The following is a 23247-nucleotide window of genomic DNA, read 5'->3' on the forward strand; positions in this document are numbered from 1 at the left end:
CTTCAAAGTTAAAAAAAAAAAAAATCTGGTAATTTAAAAATTGAAATGAGAGTGGAGATGCTTATTAAAATAATTGAAATAGGTGGGGCGCCTGGGTGGCTCAGTGTGTTAAAGCCTCTGCCTTCAGCTCAGGTCATGATCCCAGGGTCCTGGGATCGAGCCCCAAATCAGGCTCTCTGCTCAGCAGGGAGCCTGCTTCCTCCTCTTCCTCTGCCTGCCTCTCTGCCTACTTGTGATCTCTGTCTGTCAAATAAATAAATAAATTCTTTAAAAAATAAATAGGTAGGGAGAGGGTGGTGGGGTTATGGACATTTGAGAGGGTATGTGCTATGGTGAGTGCTGTGAAGTGTGTAAACCTGGTGATTCACAGACCTGTACCCCTGGGGCTTATAATACATTATATGTTTATAAAAAAGATTTAAAAATTATTAAAAAATAAATAATAAATAAAATAAAATAATTGAAATAGACAAATATAAAGTCTAAGTAAAGAAAGACATGAAATTAATATAGATATAAAATCACCACTAAAATAGATCTAATATTGTGTTTTGGTGTTTTTAAGTAGCAGCCTGTGTTTATGGTTTGAGTTGTCTCAGGTTTTGAAATTGTTATGTATGTAAACACTTTTGTTGGAATTCCCCCAGTTTCTGTACTTGGATCATATTTCTTTTTTTCTTCTGAATCTAGGATAATATTTATTAAGATCATGAATACCATGTCTTATTTATAACTTTAGTGGGGTGCTATTATTTATTATGATTCTGTTATATAATGTGAAATATACATTACATGCACCTATAATCCTAAAACCATATGTATGTACATATACACTTTTAATCTAGTTTAACAATTATCCATGTATCCATATGGTCCATATTTCTTCTAATTCTATCTGTTCTTCCTGAGTGATTTTTAATATTGTCATTTACTTATTTTAACTATACCTAAATGCTGCTGACTACCAAATCTGGGTGTTTAACAGAAACATCCAATTATCACACAATCTCATGCAACTATCTCCTAAAACTTCCTCTAGATATGATATAGATTTCCTGAATCTCAACTTGTCCTAAATTAAACTCATGGTATCTTTCTTAAACCTATGCCTCCTCTTCTCATTATTCAAGTGTTGGTACCCAATCCACCTGATTACCAATGTTAGAAAGTTTGAATCTTTCCTACCCCTCACTCTCCCTACATTCAATCAATGATCAAGTTTTGTCAATCTCCTAAACATTTTTTTAATTCTTATCTTCCTCCTACTACTAAGCACAGGTCCTCTCCTAACTAGCCTCTCTGACATCAACTTTGTCCCTCTAAAATGTTTCCTACACTCCTGCCAGAGAGTTCTGGAATGCTACCAGTGTGTTGTAAAATGCAAACTTGTCCCATCACCAATCTATTTAAAACCCTCAGCGGCTCCCCCAAAGATTTGTGCATTACTTCCCAAAGTGTGTTTCTCAGAACTCTAGTCCCAAAATATGATATTTTATAAGTGTTTCATAGTCAGAAAACTGTATATTATGTCCCTGGAGAGTCACACTGTATATTAGCATATTTAAGCTTCTCACAGACTCTATGTTAAAGAAGCGTTTTCAATCCGATATTTTCCAAACCGTTTTCTCCACAGAATTCTCCCTAGGAACAAAATATTTCATCTTCTAGGGAAGCTCCTTAAAATGTCACATGAGGCCTTGAATGATCTGGAGTCTGCCTGACTCTTTGGCCATCATTACCCCCCCATTCCCCACACCCTTCTCTGTTCTCCAGTACCATTGAAGGATTGTTTCTTAGCCTTTGGCCCTAGCTCAAGCTGTTTCTTCTTCCTTCTATCCTTCTTTAAGACTTGTTTCGAAGTCTTAAAGAAGGCTTTGCCTAACCCCTTCTGTGTACTTCCATGTCCCCCCATGCTTGCCTCTTTCAATACACTTACCACATCGTTACTGAATTCAACTACTTGTGAATCTCTCTCCCCTATTAGACTGTCAACCTCTTGAAGGCGGTGATTATGTTTTTATTTGTCTTTGTATCCCTAGCATAAGCACAATACTTGGCATTGAGTAAGACTAAACTGAAATAAATAATGCCTGGCCCACCTAGCAGGTACCCATTAATAAATCCCATGAATATCACTTGAATCAGAAGCAGGTTTCCCTCAACCATAAAGCCCTTGTTTGAAGGTCTATGAACATAAAAACAATTCTTTCAATAAGGACTTTTATCTGATGCATCTAATAAATTCCTCATAATCACGACTGTACCTTCACAGACATCGATGCTCCTTTTACTGTCTTACAGCACATATAATGTTGTTCTATAAATCTGAAGAGTTGTGGCCTTTCACTGAATTTCTTTATGAGTTAAATCTTTCAGATACACAGAACTGAGTAGGCAAAGGAAAGATGTGGTTTAGGATTCCCTGGATTGGTTCAGAAAAGGATATAGTGAGTAAATTAATGCTGACACAGTGCCCTCTGTCAAAATAGCATGCTGGTTTTCTCAGGAAAACAATCACGAACAGCACATGTGCCATTTGGAGAAGTGCAGAGCACTCTAGATGGCCGTGGTACATCTGACATTTTTAAACAGCCCGACTTTCAGAATACAGAAGTGGAAAATCTTCTTCTGGGAGATAATCTAAAGTTGTTGCTTTTAAGATCCCAGGAGGCCTGGCTGGTTAAAAAGACTACTACTTCATTATAAGGCGTATCAACTTCTTAAAACTGGAGGCTAGATGGATGTTTCCTAAAAACCATGCTTCTTTTTCTTATAATTCTGTTCCCTTTTACTTATACATCACTTAATATTTCTATTATACTTCTGCAGAATAATCAAACTGCTACTTAGCTATGACTCAATGAGAATGTGTATAGTTAGATCTTTTAACATTTTTGGGTAAGTCAACCTTTAATTTAAATATCTCTTGCAGAGGCACCTGGATGGCTCAGTGGGTTAAGCCTCTGCCTTGGGCTCAAGTCATGATCTCAGGGTCCTGGGATCGATCCCCACATCGGGCTCTCCTCGGCAGGGAGCCTGCTTCCCCCTCTCCCTCTGTCTGCCTCTCTGCCTACTTGGGATCTCTCTCTCTCTCTCTCTCTGTCAAATAAATACATAAAATCTTTAAAAAATAAGTATCTCTTGCAATCTTTAATGGATTCCGACTATCATGAAGTAAGGTAGTTCCCACTTATTTGCTTATTTTGCTTTCCAAGGTTTAGCCACATGCAGTCAACTGCAGTCCAAAAGCAGATGAACCTCACACATCCAGACATATTCTCATTGTCAGAAGGTCCCTAGTAGCCTAATGCTACATCACAATACCTACATCGTTCACCTCACTTCATTTCATCATGTAGGCATTTTATCATCTCACATCATCACAAGAAGAAGGGTGAGAACAGTACAATAAGATATTTTGACCGGGAGACCAAATTCACATAACATTTATTACAGTATATTTTATAATTGTTCTATCTTATTATAAGTCGTTGTTAATCTCTTACTGTGCCTAATTTATAAATTAAATTATCATATGTATGTATAGGAAAAATCATAGTTTATAGAGAGTTTGGTACTATTTGTGGTTTCAGGCACCCACGGGGGTGGGGGTGGGGGTTGAAACACATTTCCTGTAGATTAGGGGAGGCTTCTTTAAAAGTATCTGCTGAAAAGGGAACCTCAGTTACTCCACCCAACTGTGCAGGGAGAGTATATCTCTGGTCTAATGGCATATGACTTCTGAAAGAATCTCACCACATAGCAATCACAAGTGCTGAATTTTATCATGACACTACTTAAATATTGGGGAATTGACTACTATATGCAATGATAAAGACGGGGAAGAATTCTCACCCTTCAAATTCCAAAAATATGGGAGAACGATGAAAAATTGAACAGCCCTGGCTCTGGTCCCCTTAGACATAAGAACACTCACAGGATTATGAAAGAAGCCTCATCTTGACCACCTGGCCATGAGTTATAGCTGTGACCTCGATGCTCTTTCCTAGACCTAGAAATTAGCAAGGATTTATTAAGAAAAAAATCTGTTTTTTCTAGATGAAGCAGCAGAGAGAAAAGCATAATAGACAACAGAAGACAGAAATGGCAATTTCCTTCTCTTACTCTCTCTTTTTCAATACTTCCTCTTTTGTCTTTAATTTAAATGGGATCCTGAGAATACTACCAACACCCTCACATTGTACTTACAGTCCCTTTTATACACAATTCATCTCTTTACTTGGTTATTCTGCTACCACTGCCAATTCCACACCAAAAATATTTATATTCCCCGGGGTGCCTAGGTGGCCTAGTGGGTTAAAGCCTCTGCCTTCAGTTCAGGTCATGATCTCAGGGTCCTGGGATCGAGCCCCGCATTGGGCTCTCTGCTCGGCGGCGAGCCTGTTTCCTCCTCTCTCCCTCTCAGCCTGCCTCTCTGCCTACTTGAGATCTCTATCTGTCAAATAAATAAATAAAATCTTTTAAAAGAATATTTATATTCCCAATATAATAATGGAAATCTTCCTACTTATAGGTTTCAAAATGGAAGATGTATGTAATGTAATATAAAATGTACATAAGTGCATATTTGTACCTTTTTGTTTGGGGTCTTCTTTTTCTCTACACCATATTATAATCCTATATCATTGTGTAAACTATTATAATTCCCCTTTTCTTTTTTAGTCATTATCATTTTCAGTGACTTTCCTATCCCTAGAATTTCTGGGACTCATTTCCGTTCCAAGCTGTTAGGTTTTTTCCGAAATGAAGTCCCTCTGCATCTTCCCTGGCATACATGTCTAAACTCGTATTTACTTTATTTTAGTTCTTAGCCCTCATTCACATCGACAGTGCCTCCCAATTTAGGTCACCAAATGGACTTCATTATCATGTTCTTTGCCTTCTTAGAGTCTAGATAAAGAATAAAATGTCCAATAGAATAAACATGACCTTATTTTGACTCCTGTGGCACTCAGCCAGGCATCTTGACAGAACAGGCTCATCTTACTCTTTGTCTGCCAAAAGTACTGCCCAAATCACTTGAAGCAAGATTTCATACGATATGAGCATGATATGATACGATACGATATACAGCATTTAATATAAAAAAATGTTTCAGGGCCCAACAAAGCAGTAACCTATATTCCCTTCTTTTATTTAGCTATTTTAGGAGGAAAAAATTATTTAGTAGAGTTGACATAATCCACTTTTTACAAAAGAAAGCATGACTTAAGATTTTAATTCACCTATTGTTTACACATTTTTTCCCTGTGTTTGATGTCAGACCTGCAGGATCTTGCTTTTGGCTTTTTGCCTTGCTTTGTTTGATGTTTTTAATGGGCTTTGAAGGTGTATACCTAACAACTGGACTTGGGGCAATTTGGAAACCCATTAGATTAGCAGCTAAAAGGTCTGAGTTCTAATCCTGACTCTTCTGTTATTATGCACAGTCTTGGTTAAGTTAATCAAATGTCAAGACTTGAATCTTTTTTATTTGTACAATGAAGGGGTTAAATTTCAATTTATTAAGTCCCTCCATATTCTGAATCTCTGACTTTGTGTGTGTGTGTATTTAAGAATTCCTTCTTTTGGACTGCTCCTGGAAGAAGACTGAACAGAGGCTGACAATGCAACTTGCCTTACAAGCCTTTGAAAGGCTCATCTGGCAAAAGCATCTGCAGATCTCTGTCTTCTCTCTCATCTAGTTTTAAATTTCATCCAAAGAGCTGTCACCATGTGGGATAGCCAAGGAATAAGAGGTATAATCTTTGGAAGGCCCTGATCAACTAGCATATATATTTTCCCCGGTATGGTATACTCACTGTGTCCCTCTATTAGGTATGAATTTCTTCAACTACTGAGGCAACTCTTTGGAATTTGAAGGTGTGAAGGGCAAAATAATAAAAATATCTTGCCTATGTAAAGAACAGTAGGCTTTACAAAGGATTTTGATGTCTATCTTAATGAAGGAGCAAGCGGCAAGGAACCATGGGAATAAATGGTCATTGACAAATGCCACTTGAAGGAGAATACAAGCTTAGTAGCTACTGCATGCAAATAAGCCTATTGAATGAATAAATTTTGGATGATTCTTGCATCCCCATTTGGTATTCTCTCTCCTCTTTTTCTTTTACTCTCCCTTCTACCCACTTACCAACCCGATAAGGTGCCCAGTATCTTTTTTAAAAAAAAGATTTTATTTATCCATTTGACAGACAGAGATCACAAGTAAACAGAGAGACAGGCAGAGAGGGAGAGGGGGAAGCAGGTTCCCTGCCGAGCAGAGAGCCCGATGTGGGGCTCGATCCCAGGACCCTGGGAACATGATCTGGGCTGAAGGCAGAGGCTTAACCCACTGAGCCACCCAGGTGCCCCAAAGTGCCCAGTATCTTCACCCTGCCACTGAACTTTCTAGAACACCCCACCACAGAATTCTTCCCAGAATTACACTACATATATATTAAAATGAAATACGTTTAATATGCATATTAAATACAAATTTCATTTTTATTTTGTTGGCTAACTGAATATAAATTTTTTTAAAACCACATATTTAAATACATAATAGGAGCACCTGGCTGGTTCAGTCGATGGAACATGTGACAGTTGCGCTTGGGGTTATGAGTTTGAGCCCCACGTTGGTGCAGAAATTACTTAAAAATGAAATCTTAAAAAAAAACTAGTATCAACTATATGCAGTCTACACAAGATGTGCTTCAAATACAGACAGATGGATTTAAAGTAAAAAAGATGAAAAAAAGATACCCCATGCAAACAGTAAACACAAGAAAGCAGGATTTTTTGTATTAGTATCAACAAAATAGACTTCAAGGAAAGGAGTATTACTAGGGACAAAAAGGGATACTTCCTCATGATCAAGGATCATTAGGAAAATATGACAATTATGAATATATATGTAGTGTGATGGACAGCGAATTCTCAGTGAAAACTCCATTTTAGGGAAAGAAAAGCATGAATTTTGAGTAGAGAGCTAGCCATTTCTGCCACAGGTAGATTAGCTACCCTCTCTGTAACATAACGTAATACTTTATAGGGTGGTGGTGAGAATTAAATGACTGCCTCTGGTGCCTGGGTGGCTCAATCATTAAGTATCTGCCTTCGGCTCAGGTCACGATCCCAGGGTCCTGGAATCGAGCCCCACATTGGGCTCCCCGCTCTGTGGGAAGCCTGCTTCTCCCTCTCCCACTTCCCCTGCTTGTGTTCCCTCTCTCGCTGTGTCTCTCTCTGTCAAATAAATAAATGAAATCTTTAAAAAAAAAAAAAAGACTGCCTCTAGTAAGCATTTAATCATGTGGTTTATGTTGATGCTACTGTTACTTTCCTCTTGTGGCAGATTGTACAAGGATTCACTGAGGAAAGGCTCAGGTAAAATAGGCCCTCTTCACAGGGAAAAGAATCCCTGAAGAAGTGCTGAAGCGAACAGAATCCACCCCTCCCCCCAAGTGTTATTACAGGATCAGAGACATGACAGTGGGATCCAAGAGAGGAAAAAAAAATGTTACAGATGGTTAGGGTTGAGGGAGGTGGGTAAAAGAGAATTTGGATCTGGAGAGAGACTAGAGAGAGAATTTGTATAATGAAAAGATTGTTTACTTTGTGCTGTGAAATGATGCCTTCTCCTCCGTTTGTCATGAAAACATCCGCAAAATCTATGTTACTCACCAGATTGGTTAGGATAAAATTCAGCAGAGTAATAGAAACTCCAGAGAGCAATGTCATAAACAAGACAGATGTTTCTTTCTCACATAAAAGGAGACAAGAGATGGTTCAGGGCTGGTATAATAGCTCTACACCATACCAAGATGCCTTCAGTTTTCTGTTGTTTTGCCTTAGGTACAGCCCTTGACCTCTTGATCCAACGTGAACTTTGGAGCACCGGTCACAACAACTATATTCCAAGCAGCAGTATCAAAGAAGGGAAAGAATGGGTATTCACTCTTTCTCTTTCAAGATTTTCTAGAAATACCACACCATACTTCCTCTTAAAACTCAGTGGTCAAGAACTCATCACATAGCCACGCCTAGTAGAGATTTAGGTTAGGAAGCATAGTCTGTTAGCTGCACCAACAAAATGCCCAACTAAAATTCAGAGTTCTCTTACTGAAGAAGGGAATTTATCAATGCTTATAGATTGTATTGATAGGTATGCTATTTGCATATGTTTATGTGTGGAAAAAAAAGACGTGCATGAGAGGTGGGTCTCTCCAGCGCAAAATAAAAGGCTATCAACGGGAGCCAGCTTCATAAGAGTCAGGTCATTAAAAAAGTTGTTTCCTTTTCTTTTAATTCAATTTTTATTTCAGTTCTAAGCTAACAATTATTCCATGTAAGTTTGTATCTTACTCTTAGCTCTCCAATTATATTTGGTTTCACTGAAGGTTTGGTAGGCCTATAGGTCCAGCGTAGGGCATCAAGAAACAAACTGTATCCAGGCAGTACTGGAGTGCAACAATAAACTTTTTATATGGTAGTGGGTTAGATCAAGTACCACCCTTCACCCAGCCTAATGTCACAGAGGTGTACCGTTCTCAAACTATTTGATCTGATTCCTCATGAGCTGCCTCAATTATTGAACTTGGACATTTGTGAAGTATGAGAAAGGCAGTAGGGAGCTGCAACCAGTTATTTGTACCCCTAGCACTGTTTGTTTCATAGTTTAATGGTAAACTAAAATGAAAGTAGTTTAAACTGAGTCATCATCTCATCATTCTTTGATCTTGGATTGGATTTTATAAACTGGCTCAGGTTCTGAAGAAAAAGATATGATCAGACCAAAAAGAAAAGCTGATGATGCTTCAGCTCTGTTCAACACTCCTACTTAAGGTTATCATTCAGTGTCATTCGTCCTTTCATTCAACAAATATTCACTGAGCACTGACGATGTACTAGGCACTGTGCTCAGTGCTAGGAGTATAGCAAAGAACAAGTTCTCAAAGGTCATACCAGAAATGCCTTTCCTGAAAATTCCATCCAAAGTAGTTTCCCTCAACCACCCTGTATTCTCTCCCTCTGCCTTTTGTTTTATTCATATCAACTTTCAGCAACCTATTTGTCACTTTTTCTTTTTAGTCTTAACTCTATGTTCCATGAGGACCAGAATATCCCATCTATTCCTTTCACCATTGTATCCCCAGTGTCTAGCAGTGTGTTACATAAACCATTAAATATTTGACTAACATAATGGACCCTGAATTTATATTGATGGTTTTCTGATCAGGTTTCAGAATTCAAAATAAATTCCTCCAAAAGAAAAAAAAAAAAGCTTTGAGAAAAATCTCTTTAATAATTGAATCATTTAGGGGCACCTGGGTGGCTCAGCGGGTTAAAGCCTCTGCCTTTGGCTCAGGTCATGATCCCAGGGTCTTTGGATGGAGCCCTGCATTGGGCTTTCTGCTCAGTGGGGAGTCTGTTTACCTCCCTCTCTCTGCCTGCCTCTCTGCATACTAGTGATCTCTGTCTGTCAAATAAATAAAATCTTTAAAAAAAATAATTGAACCATTTAGTTAGTAAATCAAGTCATCATTTTCCACAATAACTCTAATAACTAGTATGTGCTTTATATAAAACAAGTTAATTATCCTAATCTCCCAATATAATTCTTATTTTTGTTTGCCAAATACTGTTAGATTTGATTTACCAGCAGGTGGCGCTCCAGAGTAAAGCTGAACATACTGCTATTACCCACCCTCTCTAACTCAAACCCTCCACCCAAGACTTTCCTTAATTCGTTATAGATTAATTGGTAAGAGGTTATCGATGAGAAAAGTCTTCCATATTTTTCTTTCTAATAAATTCTTCACACTCTTACGTGGCATTTAGATAATTCTTTTTTTTTTTTTCTAAGATTTTGTTTATTTATTTGACAGAGAGATAGCACAAGTTTGCAGAGCGGCAGGCAGAGGGAGAGGGAGAAGCAGGCTCTCCATTAAGCAGGGAGCACAATGCGGGGCTTGATCCCAGGACTCTGGGATCATGACTCGAGCTAAAGGCAGTCACTTTAACTGACTGAGCCACCCAGGTGCCCCTAGATAATTCTTGTTGCAGGAGAATCCCTAGACAAACTCAGATGTGCCATACAAAAAATTCTAAGAGTTAAAAGTACAAACTTTCATGTTGCATTCCAGCAAAATTTAGAACTGAAGAGAGGTGAAATGTAAAAGCAAGATCAAAGGAAAGGAGAAAGAAAATTGTCTCAACTCGTTTAGAGATCTGACAAACTTGAATTAAGTGACTGGCAGTCTAGGTTATCAAATTAAAAAGTTCTCCAAAAACAATTTCACTAAGACCTCCCTATTACATCAAATGGTCAGAATACGCAATTTCACACATATTCACTAATATATATATTAGCTGTTTTATAGAAGTGTGATTGTAAAGTTTTGTATGTATCCATATGGAAAGTATCGTATATGAGACTTTATGAAGCACTCTAATATATGTTAGCTTATTTCATATTTGATCTTCACATCAATCCTGTCAAGCATGGCAAATTTTTTTATGATCATATTAAAGCTGACTCAGAGAGATTAGGTGATTTAAGTGAGGTAATTAGCTACTAAGTTGCACAACAGGAAATAGAACACAAAACTTTTGACAACTGCAATGCTCATTTTTCCTATATCATATTAACCTTTCCTTTTATGCATCTAAGATTTCTTCTATAGTATTTAAATTGCAGTCACAGATTTGGCTTTTACATTTCGGAAAGGAATTTTACAGATACATAATTAGTATACTAGTTTTTTAAAATTATGCATTCAGATTTAAGGAAAAACAAAATCTCTCTATTCCCCCCCAAAAAGTCTCTCAGATTCTGCTTAGAATTTCCATAACAGCCATTCTTCCAGGCTGAAGGTCAGTTATGATACTAACAAATTTGGGGGGGAAAAAGGTAACATAAACCATTTTCACCCAATATTTCAGCAAGAATTAGTTTATCCCATTATCAACATTAATTACTTAGCAAAAGCCTAGGAAAATAAGGCAGAAGACTTGGCAATTTTGTTGGAGAGAGTAGAACATGGTCATTAGAAGACTCTGGAAAGAAACAAGACACCAAAGAGTATAGACTGAATGATTCCACTTTTGGAAAATTCAAGAATAGGCAAAGTTAGTCCATGGGGAGAGGTATCAGAGTGGACTTTACCTTTGGAAGATTATCTCTAGGAGGAAGCATAAGGGAGCCTTCTGAGCTCAGAATATTCTGATGATTTTTACACAGTTTATCAGAAGTCACAGAACGATATATTTAAGTGTGTGTATTTCTCTATATGTAAGTTACATCTTGTTTTAAAAAATAAGTTTTTTAAAAAGCAAGAGTTCTGAAGTCGGACAGATCTGATCAACCAGTGGTCTGCCATTTATTAGTTTTAAGATTCTACATGTTACTTAACTTCTTTGAGCCACAGAAACCTCATCCGGAAAACTGGGTGATCATAATAGCTACTTTATGGGTTGTTGCTTGGATTAAGAGAGCTGGCACACTTAGTATTCAATAACTTTATCAGTCAAGATTATCATTGTTCTTATTACTAATATAAATAGGAGACAAAAGAGAGGCGCCGCCTTCCACACATAAGACTAGATTAAGTGGACTATCACAAAAGGGCAACCCTGAAAGCCTGTAGACAGAATTAATGCATGTTGCCTAAAACTTGAGATATAGTGCCAGAATAATCTGGCAAATTTAGGCTCTTGAAGCCAGATTACCTGAGTTTGAATCTAGACTCTACCACTTCCTAGGTATGTGACACTGTCCAAATTCCTTCGCCTCTATATGAAAAATGGGGATATTATTATCTACTTTATATAATTTTTGCAAGGGAAAGATATATGGAGAGAGAGGAAAAATAGTAACTTTGTTTTAGAACTAGTAATTTAAATACCTGTAGAGGGGCGCCTGGGTGGCTCAGTGAGTTAAAGCCTCTGCCTTCGGCTCAGGTCATGATCCAAGGATCCTGGGATTGAGCCCTGCACCGGGCCCTCTGCCCAGTGGGGAGCCTGCTTCCCCTTCTCCCTCTGCCTGCCTCTCTGTCTACTTGTGATCTCTATCTGTCAAATAAATAAGTAAAAAATCTTTTAAAATAAATAAATAAATAAATAAATAAATAAATACCTGTAGAATATTTACCACTAAGATAAAATGACACCAGTAAGTCTTTCATCTTGGCTGGGTCATTCTTAACATTTACGTATTTATGTCTCGGTTTAAAAATCATATACTAAGATGGGACACCTGGCTGGCTCAGCTGGTGGAGCATGTGACTCCTGAACTCAGGGTTGTGAGTTTGAGCCCCGTGTTGGGTGTAGAGATTACTTAAAAATAAAATCTTAAAAATAAATAAGTAAAAAATAAATAAATATCATATACTAAGAGAAGTCTTCCTAACTATTCTATCTAAAGTAGCGTTTAGGGGCGCCTGGGTGGCTCAGTGGGTTAAGCCGCTGCCTTCGGCTCAGGTCATGATCTCAGGGTCCTGGGATCGAGTCCCATATCGGGCTCTCTGCTCAGCAGGGAGCCTGCTTCCCTCTCTCTCTCTCTCTGCCTGCCTCTCCGTCTACTTGTAATCTCTCTCTGTCAAATAAATTAAAATAAAATAAAATAAAATAAAGTAGCGTTTAAGTTTCCTAGGGTTGCCATTAAAAATGAACACAAATTGGGTGACTTAAAACAACAGAAATTTGGGGAGGTAGGTGGAGGGATGGGGTAATTGGGTGATGGGCATTGGGGAGGCCATGTGAGCACTGGGTGTTATATGCACTATATGATGAATTATTGAACTCTACATCTGAAATGAATGGTGTAATATAGGTTGGCTAACTGAATTAAACAACAACAACAACAAAAAATGGAAATTGGCTCTCACAGTTCTGGAGTCTAGAAATCTGAAATCAAGGCCCTTGTTCTCTCCCAGGGCTCTAGGAAAGAATCTTTCCTTGCTTCTTCTAGCTTCTAGTGGTTGCTGGCAATTTTTGATGTTCTTTGACTTTTAGATCATCACTCCAATCTATCTCCTTTATATAGTTTGCTTCCGTTTATCTGTGTCTTCATTTTCTCTTTCATAAAGACAGGAGACATTGGATTAGGATCCACCCTAATCCAATGTGATTTCATCTTCACTAATCATATCTGCAAAGACCCTATTTCCAATAAAATCACACTTTGAGATTCTGGGTGGACATGAACTTTTGAGGAACACATTTAATCTAATACAAGTAACTTTTACTAATAAGACAACAATAAAGCAGCCCAATACACAATAACCATCCTTTACTAAAAACTTACTTTCTTTATAGCATAATTTGATTTTTTCACTTCTTTATCTGCCTCTACCAGCCAGAATCTAAGCTTCATCAAGGTGGGAATCAAGGTAGTGCCTGGCATTCAGTTGAGGTTCAAAAATATTTGAGATAAATTAATTAGTTGATTTTGACTGGGAGAAATAAGGAAAGACAATTCAGTATAAAATAAAAAGTTCTTTGCTATTGCCCCAGGAACTTTCTTACCACTTCCAAGTCATATTTTTACCGTGATTGATAGATAACCAAAATAAATCAGTTGAGTACTCAAGAGGTAAGCTGATCAACCAAGTCTTCCAGCCACAACATGGGGGATTTAAATGACATCCCAAGTCCTGGGATTTATAAGCATTCCCTCAGAGGTCATGGCGATATTGGGAAAGGAAATTGGACAGAGAACAAACAGCCTCTACCTCCCACTTGCACCCTTGCTTCAACCATTCTCATTTATTTTATGTAGGTTTGTTTGGGGAAAAGAAATAGTTTTTTTTTTGTTGTCTTTTTTTTTAAGTGTAAAAATCACTGATCTATAGGGAATCAAACAGTTCATCAGATTGGGTTTTCCTCTTATTTCGTATAAGTAGATATTCTCTTTATTATTATTATTTACATTTAAAACAATTTTAATTAACATATAATGTATTATTTGTTTCAGGGAGTAGATATTCTCTTAAAGTAAAAATAATTAATTGCTATTTGGTATTGCCTTCTTGATAATGAGAGCTAATGTATATCTTCACACTTAACCTTGGAAAGGTTAGTTGAGTTTTAAGAGTAAAGCAATCTTTTGATTGGTTGATTCTTTTTTTTTTTAACTCACAAAACCCACTTTCAATCCACACCACCGATATGTAAATTCACTCTGGTTTTTGAATCCCAACCACTTACATAGTGTTGTATAGCTAAAAGAGCATGAGTTTAGGAGTCAGAATTAAACTGGGTTTGGAATTATCTTAGTTATTTCCTATGTGCGATCCTAGGCAAGTCATTTCTTTTAGTTTTCTTATCTGCAAAATAGGGCTAATGATACCTACTTCGTAAGATTATTATGAAAATTACATAAACAAATTATGTAAAAGCACCTTGCACATAGCAGGTAACAAATAAATGTTAGTTTCTTTCCCTCAAATAGTATATTCAGAACTTTTTAAAAGGACTTGTCATTACTCTTTTCCTAATTTCAACTTTCTCATGTTGAAAAAAGTTGGTATCCTATTTATTATTCAATAAAGTTAAAATTTTGCTTATATTTTTCTTCCTATATATGTCTAATTAAAAGTTATCTTAAAGGGCGCCTGGGTGGCTCAGTGGGTTGACCCACTGCCTTCGGCTCAGGTCATGATCTCAGGATCCTGGGATCGAGTCCCACATCGGGCTCTCTGCTCAGCAGTGAGCCTGCTTCCCTCTCTCTCTCTCTCTATCTGCCTGCCTCTCCATCTACTTGTGATCTCTGTCAAATAAATAAATAAAATCTTAAAAAAAAAACTTATCTTAAATCAGTAAATGGTTAAAGGTCTTTTTTAAAAACATAATTCAAAGAGATTAAATAATAGATGATTTATAGCTCAAAGAATATACATTGTCTATCTTGATTTACACATGACTTTTTGAAACTGGCATAAATACCATGAGTGGGCGTAATGCTCTATAAACAGATGGATGTGAATGCTCAGGTGCCAAAAACCCAGCCTGGCTACAGTTCATGTAGAATGTTAAAATGGTAACAATTCTTGTAACTGGTCATCTGTTCCTAGTAATAACTAAGTCTATCAGATATAGAAAACAAATTCTGAAATACAGAATGTTCATTCAAACTTGAGCAGGAATTTATAAATATTTCATATTCAAATATTTTTTAATATTTTAAGCTCTATCAATGCACATCTGATGTAGACAATCTTCTTTCCGTGGTTGTAGCTGAAAAAATACCAACATAAGGGGTGCCTGGCTGGCTCAGTCTGGAGAGCATGTGATTCTTGATCTTGAGGTCATGAGTTTGAACCCCATATTGGGTATAGAGATTTCTTAAAAATATATATCAACTTAAGTTGTTGGTTTATAAATAGTCTGGCTTTTCTAGTTTCTCCTTTCTAGTTCAAATTCAGCAGAGTAATTATTAAAATCAACAGGCAGAGATTCCTAAATGATATAGCAATTATATTTGCAAAGATAGAACAATGAGGATGTTCATTGTAATGGTATTTATAATGGAGAAAAAATGGAAAATACTTAAATGGTCAACAACAGAAGACTGATTAAATAAATTGTTCTATCTATACAATGGCTAAATTATGCTATATCTACGCTACAGTATGCAGCCACTAATATTATGTGGTAGAAAATATTTAAATGGGAAATAATCATCATCCTTTACCATGAAAATGCATAACAGAAATAATTACACAAATTAATGTTTCAATCAATGATAAACTAAATAGATTTGGGAGCTCTTTATTCTACTTTATTCTGTATTCAGAATCTATTTCTCATCACCTTCTCTACTATTGCTCTGGTCCAAGCCATTACCTCCGTTAACCTGGACTATTGGCATCCTGACTGGCCTCCTGGCTTCCGCTTCTTGACCCGCTCAGTCAGACCTGAACAAAGTAAATCATGTCCCCTCTCTGCTCTAAATCCTCCAATGGCTTATTATTTCAGTTAAAGTAAAAGTCAAAATTACCAAAATAACTTGCAAAGACTATGTCATTGAAACCTGTACCTTTCTCCACAAGACTCTCTACTCTCACCTCATGACCTCTCTTAGCTTGTCTCCTACTGCGCTACCACTTGCTCATTCTTTTCCAGTCTTACTGGATTTCTTGCTGGACCTTGAATACCCTAGGACTTGGCATTTACAGTTTTCTATTGCCTGGAATGTTCTTCTCCCAGATCATTAATGGCTCATAGTATTTCCTTCTCCACATTTCCATTTAGTCAACTTTTCAGAGAGGACATCCTTTTATTCTATTTATTATTATAAGACTCCCCCTACACACACACCCATGCCCTGAACTCCCCATGTTCCTTCACTGCTTTCTCTTTCTTCCTAGTACTAACCACAACTAACATAACAAAATTTTGCTTATGTATTAGTGTCTATGGCCTGCCTCACTCTCTTCCAGAGTTGATTCCATAAAGCAGCTTTGCTGTGTGAGTTGTGCTAACTGAGGTAGCTCCATCTGGCACATAGTAGATTTCTAGAGACAGGGTAATATGAGAAGACATTTCATTCAGTGATCCAGTTTCTCAAGGCTAAGAGTAAGTTGTAAAATTCAAGAGAGCAATTTAGGAGGCTTGAAACTTAAGTTCTGTATTTAGATAGCCATTATTATTATTATTATTATTTTTTACAAAGAACTGTCATAATGAGAATTTATCTGTTTATCAATCTCATCCACTAATTAGAAGTCTACAAAAAATCAAGTTAGGGCACCTGGGTGAATCAGTAAGCTAAGTGTCTGCCTTTAGCTCAGGTCATGATCCCAGGGTCCCGGGATCGAGTCCCGCATCAGTCTCCGTTCTCATAGGAGAGCCTGGTTCTCCCTCTGCTTGCCTCTCCCTTTGCTTGTGCCCTCCCTCTCTGTCTTTTTCTCTGACAAATAAATACAAAAATACATAAACAAATAAAATCCTTAAAAAATAATAAAAATAATTTAAAAAATCAAGTGAGTTTGGCTTTCTTAACTGTTGCAAAAGTTTTTAAGGAGAGAAGGGCGAGTAAATCTGTTGTAACAGATTAAGTTTAAAGGTTCTTGGTCAAATTCCCATTTCCACATTATAAGAATATGTAAACTACAAAAACTTGGTTAAGCACATTGGGATTTACCTGCTGTACTTTTTAGGTTCTATAGTCATAAGCTTGTCTGACAAATGTGAAATGTGTGTGTGTTTTTTTCCTCCTAGTTATTTGTCTAGTGATTTTTTTTTTAAAGATTTTATTTATTTGACAGACAGAGATCACAAGTAGGCAGAGAGGCAGGCAGAGAGAGAGGAGGAAGCAGGCTCCCTGCTGAGCGGAGAGCCCAACTCGGGGCTTGATCCCAGGGTCCTAGGATCATGACCTGAGTCGAAAGCAGAAGCTTTAACCCACTGAGCCACCCAGGCGCCCCTTGTCTAGTGATTATTAATAATCAGGCCAATGAAGCAGTTATTTGGCATAACACTAGGGTTCCTTTGTTAAAGTGAAATTTTTTATTAATGAGGTCAAAAGAATATCCTACTGAAGACATCGTACCCCCTATTAAAATTGCATCCTCTTATTCAATCTGAAAAATAACTTCTCTTAGTCTGAATTCTTAATCGTTGTTAAGAAAAATAACAACGATTATGATTTAACTAATACTGATTCCTGAATTTTTAACATAGTTGTACATTTCAATTTGGACTATGATAAAATAATGACAACTTTTACAGTTATATCATCAAGTAACTTTCCAAATAAAACCTTAATAAGCATAAGGATTCTTAAGAGTTCTTGAAGGAGACAGGATGAGAAGTTGTGTTTGTTGCAGTAGACTTCTAGGATTTTCATTATATATCCTGCACTTATGTAGAGGGCCAGTTTCATGGGCATGCAACCTGTGCAGGAGTGTAGGCCTCTTGCGTTTGGTTGTATAATCAGACTAACTAACTAACTATTTGATACCCTTTTTAAAGTAAGGGTTGTTTGGCTTTGAGAAGATCATATATATATAACAAGTAAATTTCCATGGAGAATGCGTGTAGGTAGAATAAAGGCAGAGGGAGGAGAAACATGGCAGCAAAAATTCTGGGGAACTGGAAGTCAGTATGAATTGCTCAATCTGTTTCCACTACCTACGGTTCTAAACTTAAAATTTCACACGAACCTCCAACTGTACCCAGAGCTAATGGGTCAATGTTGTCCTTGGTCAAGAAAAACTGAAGGAGCAAAGTGTCTATAGATCACATTATTCTGCATCAGGTTAATTGGCTAATAATCCTTTTTCAACTTCCTACAGTATTTCTAGTTAAAGTAGTTGGGTTCCTGGGCCTTGATAACTTGTGTAGTACCTGAGTTTTCCAAGACTGGGGTTTCTCTTCTCCCATCCCCAATCTCCCACAGAATTGGAGTGCTCCTGCAGGAAAGGAAGTACTTACCAGTGACAAGGACCTAAAGTGATTAAGGGGTAGGAGTCAAAGATGAACTTGTTTTCCTAAGGACATCTTAGACACAACTGATTCTGACATATGATCTAATTTAGCATCAGTAGCTAAGGGCATGCGTAGTTGGGTAGAACTAGGGAATGTGTTACCTTAGTTACTCAAAGATTAAGTCCATCAGACAGCAGAGTTCTCATGGCTGCTTTTAAAATACAATACTCCTATTTTAATAGCCAGAATGTTTCTACTGCTATGTTTAACATTTATACAGATTAGGGGGGAAAAATTAGAATGCTGCCCTTTCATTTGTTTACCTTTTGAATCTTCAGACTGTTGATATAAAAGCAAAAACAGGGTGCCTGGCTGGTTTAGTCCATAAAGCATGAGATTCTTGATCTCAGGATCATGGGTTTGAGTCCCATGTTGGGCATAGAAATTACTTAAAAAAGAAAAAAAAAAAGAAAAAGAAAAAACGTTTTGGTGTCAAAGTAAAAAAAAAAAATTGGGGAGCTCAACTTAATACTTTTCATGACCAACTTTTCATATCTAAAAGCTGATGATTACCAGTTTGGCTACATAATTTTTCAGGTAATAGAACCCCAAATGCCACAGAGGAAGGAGAAATTGTGGAAAGCTTGACTTTTTTCCTTTCCTAGCTGAGGAAGGTATACTATGTAAACACTTTTCAAACTCAGAGTACACTATAACTTTATAATTTATAGTATGTGCATATATATATGTGTATACACACACATACACACACACACCACTCACACTTCACTTCTGACACTTCTAGTCACCAAATGTTTGGGTTCTTTCCCCCACACTAAGCAATTCTCCAATTCTCTGTGGACAGCAGCAGGTGTCCTAAAATTCAGTTTAATTCCGACAATATCAACCTAGAGACAATATCAGATTCCATAGGTTAAAGGCTCAGTCTCACAAAAGTGCCCCCATATGCCAGTTCCAAGTCCAGGTTGTTACTTATGCTTTGAACAACTCAGTATAAATTGGAGGGTCCCATAATCCCTTACTTGGGTTCAATTAATTTGCTAGAATGGCTCACAGAACTCAGGAAAACAGTTTACTTAAGATCATCAGTTTATTATAAAATGATATACAACTCAGGAACAGCCAGATAGAGATGCATAGAACAAGGTATGGGTGAAGGGTATGTACCACCCTCCCAGCACTTCCATATGTTTAGCAACCTGAAAGCCCTCTGAACCCCATCCTTTTGAGTTTTTGTGAAGGCTTCATTGCAGTAGACAGGATTGACTAACTCACTGGTCATTGGAAATTGAGCCAAGCTCCAGTCCCTCCCCTCTCCCTGGAGGCTGGGGGTGGGGTGGTGCTGAAAGTTCTATTCACAGTTCCCCGGGCAGCCAGCCCCCATCCTAGGGGGATCCCAAAAGTCACCTCATAAACATAGTCTCAGGTGTGGTTTATAGGGGATCCTTAAGAATAACAAGGCATCTTTATCTTTTTTATTTTTTTAAGATTTTATTTATTTATTTGAGAGAGAGGCAGTGAGAGAGAGCATGAGAGGGGAGAAGGTCAGAGGGAAAAGCAAACTCCCCTTGGAGCTGGGAGCCCGACTCAGGAATCGGGACTCAAGACTTGATCCCGGGACTCAATCCAGGGACTCCGGGAGGCGAAGGCAGCTGCCTAACCAACTGAGCCACCCAGGCGCCCATCTTTATCTTTCTTATCACTTAGGAAACGCCTAAGGCTTTTGGGAACTCTATCAGAAATGGGGATAGAAACCAAATACATGTTATTAAAAATCACAATATCTCAATAGTATAATTTTGAGTTATACAAGTTATACTTGTATCAATCAAACAAAAAGTGCCAGTGAAACAGTTACTTTGTGAAAAATCATTATGTTCACAGATAAGACCTGGATCTTTGTCCTTGGAAAATGTATAGTCTGTTTTGGGGAATTAAAACAGACAGAAGTCAGCATCTACTAAGTAAGTGTTAAATAAATGCTAAGAAAATAAGTTCAGAATAGGAAGGGGAACACTGTAGCCTGGGATTGAAAGAGTTTTACGAAAAAAATCAGTTAAATTTTTTTAGAAAATCAAAATCAAACATATTATTTTCATCTTAGTAAAAGAAGTATATACAATGTTTAAGTTTATGAAACATTTGTGATCTTTCAGTGAAAGATACGGTATTTAACGTTACAAAAAGTTGGGGCACCTATCTGTTTCAGGCAACAGAGCATGAAATTCTTAATCTCAGAATTGTGAGTTCAAACCCCACACTGGGTGTGGAGCCTACTTAAAAAAAAAAAAAAATTAAAGTTACGATAAGTTGCCTGTTACTCAATACTGATTCAAAAGTACAAATCAGTGAAGTGTAATTTTGTCCTTAAAAATTTAAAACAGAAAGCTATTTGAAAAAAAGAAAATGGAAGAGAAATATTGTTACTATATCTTAATGGCTAGTCGTAATTATTTAGTTACTTTTTAAAAAAAGTCATGTCTTAGGAACAAAAAGATTAGAAGATTTTACTCTGTAGAATAACAGACATGCATGTAAACTGATGAGGGTTGACTTTAAACAAATTTATAATAAAGTTATTGATACCTGGAAAACAGATGGAATGAAGGAAAAATAAGATGAAAGAATCTAAACTATTTTAACTTTATTGAATGAACTCATAAAATTCTAATTTTCTAACTACTCATACTAACAAATCATGATGCTTTTTAAGCCTTCACTCAATTTATAGCATGAAGTCAGTAATCTATCGTGTTTTCCAATTTATTTTAATTTTGGATTTCTAACATAACTTCTAACACCAGCACCTATGAACAAGAAAGAAAGGATATAGTATATTCTCTGTGTGATATAGTGAAGGTATATCATATCCACTCTATTTTTTTATAAGCTTATATAATAACCACTCTTGAAGGGCTCCTGGGTGGCTCAGTTGGTTAAGCGTCTGACTCTTGATTTTCAGCTCAGGTCACAATCTTACAGTCTTGAGATCAAGCCCCACACCAGGTTCCATGTGGGGTGTGAAGCAGAAAAGAAATAATGAGTTTTGAAAAAAAGACAGTAACTTCCTTGACAGCAAAAGCACAGGTATATGTGCGTGTTTGCAGGTATGTGTCAATGAGAGCTTTTCCCTTCGATAGGCACTGGGCTAACTTCCTCACTTCTTCAGGTGTTTGCTCGGGTCTAATCCCATTGAGACTCCCCCTCATTAGCTTATTTACTAATGAAAACTATCCTCTTCCTCATATTTATAATCTCCCTTTCTCTGGTGTACTTGTTCTTGTATAGCATAAATCATTTCCTAATAAGGTATATATATTGTGTTTATTATCTTTTCCTGCTAGAATGTAATCTCCACATAGTCAGGAATCTTCACCTGTTTTACTTAGTGGTACGTGGCAAGAGCCTATAATAAAGCCTGAAACATAGCAATTACTCAATAAAGATCTGTTGAATTAAAATGGAATGAAGGGAATGAGACCAGAAGCAACAAAAAATCAGTTTCTATGAAGATATAACTATACATAGCCATATGCTACTTTTTGTAAAGACCAGTTAACTGTGTTTCTTGGATGGGCCTGTTGATTTTATATTATAGGTATGTTTATATCTACCTACCTACCTACCTACCTACCTATCTATACAGAGAGAGTCTTTAAGGGATATTAAATTGATAGCTAATATAGGTGACACCAAAATCACGTGTCTATCAAATGAACTTGTGCAACCTCATTTCCTGCAGAACACTTGTTCAAATGTTACCTCCTTAGGGAACTCTGCACTGACCACCTTATCTAAAAGAGCACCCTACCCCGTTGTCACTCTCTAGCCCTTATCTTGCTTCATTTCCTCCATAATTCTTATTATTGCATAATATTACGACAAATATTTGTTTATTGTCTATCTCCTCCAGGAAAACAGGGAACTTATCTGCCTTCCTTACTGCTTTATTTCCCTGTGTTTGGATCAGTGCCTGGCACACAGTAAATATTTGTCAGTATGAATGCACTGGGAATTTGCATGCCCTCATGTTGTTCTTCATGAGAATGATCCAATTGTTTGTCCCCAGATCTGAAGTTGTTAAGCAATCATTTGTATTGTATTATTCTCTCACTAATAAACAAACAAACAAAAAATAATTCTTCATGCTTCATACCATAATGAGTGAGATGGTTAAAAATGTTTGAACAGGTATATGCTAGATATTATTCCATCAAGTATCAGTGAAATTCACTACTGATCTGGAATATTAAATCTTAAATCATATTAAAGATTTTATTTATTTCTTGGGACGCCTGGGTGGCTGAGTTGGTTAAGAGGCTGCCTTCGGCTCAGGTCATGATCCCAGCATCCTGGGATGGAGTCCCACATCAGGCTCCTTGCTCGGCAGGGAGCCTGCTTCTCTCTCTGTCTCTGCCTGCCGCTCTGTCTGCCTGTGCTCGTTCTTTCTCTCTCGCTGACAAATAAATAAAATCTTAAAAAAAAGATTTTATTTATTTCTTTATTTGAGAGAGAGAGAGAAAGAGCAGGAACAGGAGGAGGGACAGAAGCAGACTCCCCACTGAGCAGGAAGCCCGATGCAGGGTTCAATCCCAGGACCCCAGGATCATGACCTGAACTGAAGGCAGATGCGTAACGGACTGAGTCACCCAGGTGCCCCTAATCTTAAATCATATTAAATAAAAGTTTTAGATTTACTCCTTGCTCTTTTCTGGGTGAAAGTATTAATTTTATTGAATTTGAAGTGAACACACTGATCTAAAATTCTGTGAAATTTCATTTGACTTAAAAACT

The 23247-nt window shown here is 37.2% G+C and overlaps 1 protein-coding gene across 18 annotated transcripts in view; it reads right to left on the reverse strand.

The window, feature by feature from the left end:
• The window catches only part of LOC125107889 (uncharacterized), a 199417-nt gene that overhangs the window by 160880 nt on the left and 15290 nt on the right, over positions 1–23247 (reverse strand). The window contains exon 2 of one of the 18 annotated variants that reach the window (XM_047743364.1): positions 12042–12072. The exons of 16 other annotated variants lie outside the window; for them this stretch is intronic. In XM_047743364.1, coding sequence (XP_047599320.1) covers positions 12056–12072 — 17 coding nt within the window. In that variant the 3' untranslated portion in view covers positions 12042–12055. Of the gene's footprint in view, positions 1–12041; positions 12073–18040; positions 18417–23247 lie in introns of those variants that run through there. One more of the 18 variants, XM_047743358.1, reaches the window with a different exon arrangement.

Source organism: Lutra lutra, chromosome 8, assembly GCF_902655055.1.
Source record: "Lutra lutra chromosome 8, mLutLut1.2, whole genome shotgun sequence".
Taxonomy (NCBI): Eukaryota; Metazoa; Chordata; class Mammalia; order Carnivora; family Mustelidae; genus Lutra; species Lutra lutra.